At 38.9% G+C, this 12,262-nt stretch overlaps 1 protein-coding gene across 1 annotated transcript in view; it reads right to left on the bottom strand.

Annotated features, from left to right (window-relative positions):
* Positions 1–12,262, bottom strand: part of SHTN1 (shootin 1) — a 103,844-nt gene that overhangs the window by 50,995 nt on the left and 40,587 nt on the right. Inside the window, exons 5-8 of the mRNA XM_010588965.3 lie at positions 10,327–10,492; positions 8,227–8,324; positions 7,240–7,321; positions 3,035–3,129 (exon numbers count right to left, since the gene is read on the bottom strand). Of these exons, the coding sequence (XP_010587267.1) occupies positions 3,035–3,129; positions 7,240–7,321; positions 8,227–8,324; positions 10,327–10,492 (441 nt within the window). The remainder of the gene's footprint in view (positions 1–3,034; positions 3,130–7,239; positions 7,322–8,226; positions 8,325–10,326; positions 10,493–12,262) is intronic.

Raw genomic sequence — 12,262 nt, 5'->3', positions numbered from 1 at the left:
TTCAAGTCCCTAAATAGTAACACTATAAGACGAAAAATATATATAGGAAAGAAATTGTTATAAATAAGCATGGTGATGTGAAAAAAAAATTAATCATCAGACCACCTTTGCTAAACTTTATGATACGAAAATAAAATACTTTTACATAATTCCTTTTCTAAAGATAGTATTTCAAAAGAATTCAAAGTTACCAAACACTAATGAATTTGATTTTTAGTTATGATAAGAACTTACTGGTTGGCATTTTGAAGCTGGTCTCTTAATTTCTGTACTAGACAAATAGGTATCAGAATTTCAGAAAAAAATATATAAATCTTACCAAAGAAGAATGAAAACAAGAAGATCTTATATCACTCATGCATAATTCATTCTTTCCAAAACAGCACTGAAATATCATCTGAATTGTTTGGGAAACATGCATATTGGGATACATGTTGAACAAGGCATCCAAACTTAAAAAAAAAAAAAAACTACACTCAATAGCAAGAGAAATACACTCAAGACATACAAGAAAGTCATTAAAAATTTAAATTTTATCAAAGAAATATAAAAACTTAGCATAGCTGTGAAGATACCGCCTGTTTCCTTCATGATGAGGGGGATCATGTTTTTGTTTTAAATGAGCAAGTGGGATTGGAATGGGGGACATTTTTTATTTTACACATTTGAGAATTGTTTTTATTTTTTCATTCCTAAACAGCCTTGGTGGCACAATAGTTAAGCACTAGTCTGCTAACCAAAAGCTAGGCAGTTTGAGCCCATCCAGTGGCTCTCAGAAAAGACCTGGGAATCTGCCCCGGAAAAGACTTACAGCCTAGGAAACCCTATGGGGCAGTTCTACTCTGTCATATAGGGTCACTAAGAGTCAGAATCGACTCAACAGCACATGACAACAACAATATATATTCCTTCTGAAATTAAAACCCTAAAACAAATTAACTTAAAAAAAAATTATTTCTAAGGCTCTAGACTCTAAGCCCGAAACCCCGGTGGTGTAGTGGTTAAGTGCTACAGCTGCTAACCAAAAGGTCTGCAGTTCAAATCCACCAGGTGCTCCTTGGAAACTCTATGAGGCAGTTCTACTCTGTCCTATAGGGTCGTTATGAGTCAGAATTGACTTGACGGCAATGGGTTTGGTTTTTTTTTTTTTTAGACTCTAAGCTCCCAAAAGACAGGGACCATGCTTGCTTTTCTCCCTTTTGTAGTCCCAGTATCAGCACAGCGTCTGGCATAGAGCAGATGACTCCTAAGAGGTTTGCTGAGTGCACAAAGGAACAAGATGCAGAGAGCAGTACCCTTTTGTTAAACTAAGCCATGCGCCTTTGAGCAGTAGTTATCTGTTAAAAACCTGAGAATTTTTAAGCCATGAAAAAGGAAAAACCCTGGTTCCCACCTAGCTCTAGTATGAAAAAAAAAAACAACTGATTTGTTCTCATTTCTGTGTTGACTGACTCTAGATATTGCGCACCATTGCAAACACATATGCTATCAGTAACCTAAGTGTCGTGGTTTTGCTTTCCCTCCTCTATCTTCTATTTCCTTCTCATTCCGGTTAACATGTCAGCATCATAGTTCCCACCAATCTCTAAGGCTTAAGGCCGTACCAGGTGAGCGGTAGAGTAAATCTTCATGCTCATATTCTCAGTGCAATCTTGCTTCTTCCATCTATCTCCTCTGTTGATACGGCCTTCAAGTTTTTCTTCAAGCAGCTTTGTATTCTAACATCATTCTACCAACACCAGATGGAAAACTGAAGATGTCTCTCGAAGTAAGGCCCTGGCATTCAGGTCGAAGTCAGCCAACCTCTTCAGTTCTGCAATGAACACATCTTCACATTATCTCCACCATCTCCTCCCAACTGTTTATTTAGCTCTATTATTTATATCGCTGCAGCTTTTTCCAGAGGACTCTGACATACTTCAATTCTTTCTTCCAAGAATAGGAGAAAATATTTACTCACCTTTCATTAAACTCTGTGAACAAAATGAATCATAATACTTCAAATCAGATCTGCTTGACGAAACCTTTTGTAGAGTTCATTGATAGCACAGGGACGCTGAAGCACAGAAAGACCTCTTGCACAAAACCATAATCTGATTTCCAAATGTCATTTTCATAACCCTGTGCTTTGTCTTCCTTCTGTATCTCAGACTCCTCCACCTAGGACTGCTTTTCATTTCCTCAGCTACTTTCCTCCAACTCACAGTATGTACAGATACAAAACAGGTATACAGAATGGAGATCTCATGGAGTCAACTCAACACCATGAGATGCTAGAGTGGAGCCAACTGGTGCCTCATCATATCCCAGGAAGCCAGCCCTGAAGCCATGGAAACCCAGTGCCTGCATGTCAACAAAGGTAAGCTGGAACACAAGAAGTGCTGGGCTTATCTCTCAGATGAAAGGAAAATCGTTACACTGGTGACAGGCAGAGCTAATGGATGCATAACATGGCAATGTTCCACAGCTAATGGAAGAATCAACTCACGTAATGAGAGCACCGTACAGTAGCTGAAGAGAAATACTGATACCATGACACTGTTATCCGAGATGGCATACGGAGATGTGCCCCAGATTCTTAAGGCTTTTTGAAACTCACAGGCATCTGGGCAGAAGCTGGACTTTCCATCACAAGTTATGGTTATCCCTAAATATAATTCCTTTCTCCTATACAGCATTTTGCAGTTTGCAAAATACGTTTTAAAATTTGCACCACCTGATTCTAAAATCCATTTAGTTAGGTTGGTCTCATGGCCCATTTTACAGATGAAAAAAAGTCAAAAGGAAAAGTGAAGCCCCAAGAGGCTAAGGGACTTACACTGAGGTCACACAACTAGTAACTAACACGGACAAAATCTGAACCCAGATCTCCTGACTCCAAGAGCAGCACATTTGATACTATTCCATAACTGCCCCCCTAAATCAGCTTAATTCCAAATGATACGTTCTTATCCAACTTCAAAAAATAATTTGATACATCATCAGCAATTTAAAAAAAAAAAAGTGAAAACCTAGATCCCTGCAAGATACCCACCTCTTGTGCAAACGACTCTGCTTTCTTTCGAAGGTTCTTTTCCAATTCCAGGTTTACCTGCATTTCCTCATACTCTTCTACCGCCAGCATGGATACTTAAGAGGATGAAGAAAAGAAAACAGACCATATGTCACATAAATTATCAGAGATGAGGATGAAAAAAAAATGTTTAGAAGGCTCTTCATACCTTCATCCATTGCTGGTTGGAATATAAAGTGACAGAACCTTCTTAGAGGACAACCTGGCAATATGAATCAAAACTAAAAATATTCATACCCTTTGACCCAACAGTCCCACTGCTAGGAACACATACGCTGAGGCAACAAATTGTGAATCCAGACAGAGATTTAGCTGCAAGGATGTTCTCTGCATCATTGCTGAAAACAGTGCGATAATACAGATGGTCTAACGTTGAAGGATCAGTAAATTACTCAATATACAAGGAATGGCATGCTTCCACTCAAAGCATGTTGTAGAAGCATATTTAGTGGACAGAAAAACATTCATGATATATTAAAAAATTTTTTTTTCAGTTGCAAAAATTAGAGCAAAATGAGCCCATGTTTGTTTTTTAAAAACCACATATAAAAAACTTGAGCAGGCATTTCACAGAAGAGGGAAACACGTGAGGTCAACAAATATGTGAAAAGATGCTCCTCTTCACTAGTAATCAAGAGAATACAGAGTAAAACACAAAGAGATATGTTTTCACACCCACCGAAGACACAACCGGCAAAAAGTATGGCTATATCAAGAGCTGGAAAGGATACTGAACAATGGGAACTTACACACTGTGGATAGTCACATAAACCACTAGGTCTACTTAAAAAGTAGTTTGGCATTATGTAGTAAAGCTGAAAATAAAATCTTACGTCTAGGCATACATCTTAGTGACACTCTCAGACAGGTACCCCAGGAGACATGTATAAGAATTTTCACACCAGCATAACTCTGAATAGCAAAAAACCAAAAACAACACAAACGTCCACCGACAGAATAGTAGATAAATGAACTCTGGTGTGGCTGCCTAATGGAGTATTACAACGCAGTGAAAATCAACATGCCACAGCTACACCCTTCAATGTGGATGAATCTCACAGACACAAAAAAAGATGCAGAACAACATATGCAAAATGATTCCATTTATATAAAGTTCTAAAACATGCAAAATTAAATAATATGCTGTTTGGGGATAAATACGTATTTGGCAAAACTATAAATAAAACAGAGGAAATGATAAAAATTCAAGGGAGGCTGTGAGCAGGGACAGAGACTTAGGGGCCTATAGGGCACCAGGAGCTAGAGAAATATTTTTTCCTGGTATTCTCTTTGTCTTCCATAAATATTATAAACATATTTAACAAAAAGATTTAATGCATATATAAAACCAAAACAAACCTGTTGCTGTAAAATTGATTCTGACTTACAGCAACCCGATAGGGCAGAGCAGAACTGCCCCACGAAGTTTCCAAGGAGCACCTGGCGGATGTGAACTGCTGACCTTTTGGTTAGCAGCCGTAACACTTAACCACTACACCACCAGGGTTTCCAATGTATATATAAGCATTTTATAAAGAAGAACAGACACTAACATTAACAATGTTTATCTCTAGATTATAAAGGTTGAGATTTATTTTTTCTTTTCATATATGAACCTTCTGGTAGTGTGGTGGCTAAGAGCTCGGCAACTAGCCAACAGGTCGGGAGTTCAAATCCACCAGCCGCTCCTTGGAAACCCTATGGAGCAGTTCTACTCTGTCCTACAGTGTCACTATGAGTCAGAGCCAACTCAATGTCACCTAACAACAACAGTAACAGTAGGAATCTTCTAAATTTCTCACCCCCTCAAAAGTGCATTACCTGAGTAAAAAGAAAAAAAAGAAAGTATGTTATTTTTACATGTTCTCTGTGTTTACAAAGAAGAGAAAGAGCCATGGATTCATTCAGGTCCAAAGAGCCAGAGCTAAAGAATCGCTGTGGGACAGAAACCTTCAAGAAGACGGTCCTGTCAAACAAGAGCAACATGAATTCTCTGCAACTTTTGCCATTTTGTGGTCTGTTTTGTTCACGAACGATACAGACAGGCCAGAGGGAGTGATGATGCAGTGAGAAATCAGGCACAACGTGGGCAGCTAGCACGCTAGCCTCTCCATCAGCTTCTAGAGAAACACCTCAAACCTGAGCTGAGTCACATCAATAAAATCTTTAAAAAAGACTCTCTTAATGGCTGTTTTCACACACTGTTCCACCAGAGCACTTCAATCCTAACTGACTAAGGACTGGTTTGCTGTGTGATAATGACATAGAATTTCAAACTCTGTCCTCTGAAAATCTACTGCCTCCTCAGACGGAAGGCTAACAGTTTTACGCAAGTAGAGCAACGTAAGTAGTGGTTTGTGAGGTGAATTACAGGTGCCTGAGGGCTAAATGATTTTCAGCCCTATTGAAAAAAAAAACAGAAAAAAGAAATTTCATGAAGAAAACAAAGAAGACTATGACTACCTGAATCCCTGGGCAAGATAACCGACTCGTTATTTCTGTTCTCTCTCTCTCTCCTAGAGTGGGGGTGCTCTAAGGGCAAGGTCCATGTGATTAATCTTTGTAGATCCCTCTGTTCTAGCGTGGTTCATCAAAACTAAAAATTTTCCTACACCAGTTCTACCTTCTTAAATGAAGAAAGAGCTGAGGAGATGTTCCAATCTAGTGCATCTTCCACACTTAACCACAAAGTCCTTTATTTATTTATGTATTTAAAAAAAAAAATCTCGATTCCTAAATAACAAAAAGGGGTAAAAGCCACCACCCATGACAACAGGGAAGGCCCTGGAATCTGATGGTTTTCCTGTTAGGGTTGTAGCTTCTGAACTAGGAGGAAGAGAGTGCTATTAAACCCCAAACCACTCTTCAGTGGCTGAAGGAGAAAGAAACAAGAAAAAGCGTACCAAGTCCCCTTCCTTAGAACTGTTTTTGTGCTTGGGCATCACTCCCTTGGTCTAAAGTGGGGGACATAAGAAACAGCCCTATGAGACTCAATGGTGTTTCATGATAAGAATAAGGTCACTTTTGACCATATTACAGAGTTTTCTCTGGGAGTAGCCATGGGAGAAATTTCCCTGTCACTCGGGTACCAAGTCAGCTTCTCCTGACCAATGAGTGGGTTTTTGCATTGTTGCCAGGTGAAAACCCCAGGTTTTGCTCTGTGTGACTTGTCACAGCCAATAAACAAGAGGGTGAGGTGGGAGATCAGAAAGCCACCTTTATTTCATTGTACAAGGACAAGAGCAATCGGGGCTGCTGCCTCAAAGACTGCTCTCAGGCAGCTTGGGGAGGTGGGCTTTTATAGAAAGCGCACAAGGAAATGTAAATTCATCATGAATATCCAGGGGTGACCTTCACGCAAGCACTCAGAGCTTGGGGATGATTATGCATTTTTTTTTAGACAGGAGTTCGATCCCCCAAGATGGAGAAAGAGGTTAAATTTCTTTCATTAGGATGTTAAGTCTCCACCCAGAGGCAGGTTGAGACCGTCTATGGCCCATTCTGTGGTTATCTTGTCAAGAACGATTTCAGAAGAAAGGGCAGCTTATTCTGCTTGGTGTAAGAGGATAAGTCAGAGCAGGTGTCTCTCAGAAGGGCTGAGCTCTGAGGTTGCCTACCTCAGCGTGAGTCATATAAGTGATCATGAATCCCTCATTGCACTGGCCCCTAGGCAGCTCAGAGCCAGATTTCAGGCACACAGGCAGGCACTGTGCAAGACTTCAGAGCAAGAACACACCCTGTATCACTCTACATTCTCACTTTCCCTTTGTCCCATTTTCCACGTCCTCTTAACTTAAAATTTTATCATACCATATTTGTATAAATACCCTAACCTCTTCTGGATTGAGATATACTAAATAACATACTAAGCATACAAATGCTGAGCAGACAGTCAATATGGACATGGTCATAGGATACAGGTAGGACAGAAGCAGCATATCCTGTTGAAGTTTCAAAATGAGTGGGTCCCAAGTTCCTCAAATGAAAGCACTTTTAAACGTCCCCAGACTCTAAGATGAGTGACAAAATAACAGGAGACAGACTTGTAGCAATATAAGAGGAAATTCTTGCTATAAGAAATTAAATGGCTTCCAATAGAAGCAACACAAAATATACACAAAACAAATTGCATATGTATTTGAGAAAAAAAGACCAGAAACACATACCTCTATTGCATTTTTCTAAGAATTTTCTCTGTTCAAGAACTTCTGAATTTAAAACAGCTTTTTCTTGTTTGACTTTATTTACCTAAAAATGTGAGAATTCGAGGGGAGAAAAAACACCCAGAATTGTAAAATCCAACATATGGCAACGTGTGATACTTAAAGCGCCGTTCAAATTTCAACATGAAGTTACAATTTAAAGAAGAAATTGGCTTCGCTGTTTGAGCCTTTTATTAAAGTTCTTCTAAGGCAGCTATTTAAGATAAAAAAAAATAGGAGGTACAAATTGATACAGGACTTAAACTCTCATATTTCAATTGGCATTGGTATCAGTCCCTTATCATGACAGTATTCTAACCATTCAATGTAAATGATTGCTATTTTTAATGCAAAAATCCAAATCGAGCTCACCACTGGAGTCATTTAGTCAGAGACACAAGTTAAATCAAGATTGCAGAGATGGAGCTTACTTGAAGCCTCATGCAAAGAATGGCAAGCATGTGCTCTGGCTCTTTAAGATAGTTCAGAACTGAAATATGATTCTCCAAATACTGGAACCCATTCTACCATCTATCACATCTGCCTGTGTTGAGGGTGTGCTAGGGGAAAGTCCTTCCGACTGAGCCAGCCAGTCACTGGAGAAGCAAAATACTTTCTTCTTCACCACCAGCAATAAAGTGTATGACCGGAAACCACAGCTATCCTTCTCACAAATTTGCCTCACATCATCAAAAATGGGGACAACAGGGAACATTTCAGTGCTGTTTTAGTGTCTTATTTATTAGTCTAGATAGTGGGTACACGAATGTTTATGATTTTATTCTCTATACCCGCCTATATATCTGAAACGGGGGAAAAGAGAAGATTAAAATTGGTACATGGTTCTCACGTCAGAAATTAAATGGCTCCCAGTAGAAAGTTTTTAACTTAGCCAGTCTCCAAACAGCTTAAAAACACCAAAGGTCTTGCCTTTGGGCCAAAGGTACGTACTTCTTCAATTACTTCTACGAGTTTGCTCTTGAGATTTTCCAGTTCAATGGCTAACGTCTTCTTTTCCTCCTGAACAGATACAATTTGATCTTGAAGCTCTGCATTTTAAAGAAAAGGTGGCGGTGGGAGAGCACAATAGAAATAAAGTTATCTTTAAAAAAACAAATCGATCAGAAGAATTTAAAATGCCAGTCCATGTATAGTTAGTTCATGGTCAAGATTATTCAACAATTAAAAGGGAAATGAAGAAGCAAAGGCCAATGGGATCTCACTGAGGCCTCCCCACCATTAGCCATGGTTAGTAGCAATTTTCTGTCAGGTAATCTCACTACATTCAATATACTAGATCTTGTTTTCTTTGTATTCTATCAAACCCATATTCTAGAAAACTATCTGGCATTTTGAAAGCAGACTTTATTTTAAGCTTTCAGACATACAAATTAAAGCATTGTACTAATTTCTTTATTATTTCGTAACGGCCATGGGCTCTTGTCACAATGCAATATAAACAAACAATTTGGCAGTTAATAATTTGGAGATTTTTATTTGAAGAAAAAAATCCTGATTTACTGCCAATTTATAGCCCTTAAACATTATTTGAACTGACTCAAAATATAACCTGTTTGAAAGAAGGGTTAATGCCAGTAATTTTCTCTCCAGAATTGTGGATGTTTTGTTTCTTAATTTATTTCATATTTTTTATTATTGAGATTTAATGAAAAACATGCTACTAGAATGAAAATATTAGCCACTGTAACTTAAAAGCTTCTGGTGTTTAGATTAAAGTTACTTCTACCGTTCAAATGTTCAAAAAATATACACGGATTAACACAAAGTTTATACCCAGGCCTGCTGTTTTGCTACTTGGTTTTTAACTGCTTTTAATTTCTTACCCTTCTCCAGGGGCAATAAAAAACTCGCTATGTGGTCATTTATAAATTAAATCCAACTTTTAACATGAACCCAGCTTGAGGTTCTCAGAGACTTATTTCTAAATCACTTTCTCCACTGGCTGGCTAATCCTGAGGACGAACAAGAGGCCATACTGTTCAAGACCTAACAGATGGGAGAATTCTGAGCAAAGGGAAATCCTTTAAACTTCCTCTCCTTCCCTACCAATTCTACTTTGTCTTAGTTAAGGGGACAGAAAGAGCCCCAGTGGCACAGTGGTTAAGCGCTCGGCTGCCAACTGAAAGGTCAGCAGTTAGAACCCACTAGCCACTCCATAGGAGAAAGATGTGGCAGTCTGCTTCCACAAAGATTACGGCCTTAGAAACCGTACGGGGCAGTTTTACTCTGCCCTTATGGTGGCTATGAGTTGGAATCTACTCCATGGCACCAGGTTTAAGGGGATGGAGGGCTAGGTAAAAGACAGTGCTTGCAACATCCATTCTTCTTTATACCTCCAATTGAAATTTGATCTATCAAACAAGGAATACTGCTTTTGACATATGCACGAAGTTAAAATGTTACAATAGTTATTGAGCCAAAAACTGCTTTCCTACATCTTTAACATAAACAGAGTGTATGTATATGCATGAATAAAATTAATGTGTATTAAACAGGTGTATCACGTGATTTTTGCCTGACAGCACTGCTTTCTGGCCAACACAGCTGTTTAATACTGCATATTGCTTATAGCTCACTGCCTGAATCAGATGGGAAGTTCTCTGAGGGCAGAGACTAAGCAAAGTGGGAAAGAATCTTCCCCAAAGATTCCAACAGAGAACCAGATAAACAGGAGGTGTTCACTAAATACATTTTTTTCCATTTATTCTTTCATTTAACAAAAATATCTTAACCCATAGCCAATATTCTTAAGAAGTTAATAGTTTCATCAGCTATTTCTATCAAGACAAAGCTTTTAAAAGTGTCTAAACCCACACAACAAAGTAACTGAGAAAGCACAGATGCTACACCCTCCCACAAGGATTCTGAACCAAGCTATACCCTGAGCCAATTCAACCAGAATTTGTGGGGGTAGGACCAGGTATCACTATTTAAAAAGTTCCCACGTGATTCCAATGTACCACCGGGGTTGAGAAGCACTGACCTATCAGGAATCAAAAATACCCTCAATAATGAAGCCAACAGTCCCACCTTTGATTTGCTTCTGACACTGTACTGAGATACAGGTCTCGCCAGCACTGTCTGTGTCCGTGGCTGAATCGTCATCGATGTTTATCTCTTCAGTTATCACATCTGGTCCCAGCTTGGCCATGTATAACATGCTGATTCTTTTCAGTGTTTTATTTTCTTTATTTAGCTAAGACAAAATATAAAAACGGTTATTTTAACAGCAGTCAAATGAGTGTCTTGGATTTTTAAACAATAGATTAAGTGTATTTTTGTCTTACGTATCCATCAACACTCACAGCAGGAAATAACAATTAGCAAATTCATTAAATAAGGTCCTATTTACACTTTTTAATATTAAACTTATTATTTTAAGTAAGACCTGATGCCTGGATTACAGCCAGCAGCATGTGAAAATGCTAGTTATAACTGATGAGAAATTAAGAAAAAGCAAACCAGTCTAGATGAAAACAAATTTCAATTTATTCATAGTCATTAACAGTCTGAATTAAGACACTTTATTTCAAGCAAATATTTGGTTGATGGTGTGCTCTGAATACCTTTTAAAAGTCTGTTTGCCCAGCACCCCCTCTTTTCTGGACACTGCCACTCCTCTTCATTGTTCCACATGATTTCTATGCAAACAACCTTATACCCCAAAGTATATCCCATCCCTGTGGACACAGCTAATTAGTCCAGGGATTGGGCATGTGACCCAGGCTTGGCCAATCAGATCCCTTCTCTAGGAATTTGGAGGCTGGAACAGAGAAACGAGTTTCTTTCTGTATCTGGATATACAGAAGCTGATGTCAGCCACATTCCACCACTGGATTGAGGTACTCTGTAGCAAAGCCAAAAATGAAGCTGATATGTAGAGAGAGGAAGAGAAAAGCAACGGAAAAAGGGTTTACCCTGGTACCAGTCCATCCCTGGACTGCTCTAATGGATTCTATGGGACTCCAATGTCCCTTTCTAACAAATTTTTTCTTTTTTTGCTTAAGCTAGTTCAAGATGTGTTTCTACTGTCCGCACATAGATCTCTAATACATGGTAAAAGGAAGTTCAAGATATGTTTCTGTTATCTCTATAAAACCTAAAATCAAACCCACTGCTGTTGGGTCAATTCCAATGCACAGTGACCCCACAGGACAGAGTAGAATTGCTCATAGGGTTCCCATGGCTGTAATCTTGATGGAAGCAGACTGCCACATCTTTCTCCCACAGAGCAGTTGGGGGGTTCCAATCATCAACCTTTCGGTTAGCAGCTGAGTGCTTAACCACTGAGCCACCAGGGCTCCTTATTATCTCTATAAAATGTCTAATTCATAGTAGGAAAAAAAAAAGAATCCTAATTCATTAATTTATTTATTGTTTCCTGCTGTGGAATGAAATGTTTTCAGCTTGAGTTACTCAAGTATCATCACTGTCTTTAGCTAATGAGTTTATGTGTGTAAAATCTGCATATAAGTATTAGTAGGAAGCACACACAAAGACAAAACTGTCCAGTGTCCACAGAAAGAAAACATGGTTTTGCTTATGTTTCACAAGACTGAAAAATAAAAGGTCTTTTCTTATTTGAACATGTGAAAGACACAGAAATACAAACACATTCCCTTTACTACGGGCCACAGGCCATCAAGACAAATTCTGAATTTAATCACTGACATTGGAAATAAATACAAACGGAAACAGAATTCATTGGAAAACTACTCTTTGCTACTACAAATCTTACATCAGAATAAGATGTAAGGTGCTTCTCTGGCTTTGGCCGTTCATTTGTGCTCATAATTAGAGCCCCTTGGGGTTTCTCAGGAGCCCTGGTGGGGGTGTGGTTAAGAGCTTCAGCTGCTAACCAAAAGGTCAGCAGTTCAAATCCACCAGCTGCTCCTTGGAGACCCTTGTGGGGCAGTTCTACTCTGTCCGATGGGGTTGCTATGAGTCGGAATCAACTCAACAGAAA

The sequence above is a fragment of the Loxodonta africana genome, chromosome 16 (genome assembly GCF_030014295.1).
Source record: "Loxodonta africana isolate mLoxAfr1 chromosome 16, mLoxAfr1.hap2, whole genome shotgun sequence".
In the NCBI taxonomy this organism is placed as follows: domain Eukaryota; kingdom Metazoa; phylum Chordata; class Mammalia; order Proboscidea; family Elephantidae; genus Loxodonta; species Loxodonta africana.
This window is presented reverse-complemented; position numbering and strand designations above follow the sequence as displayed.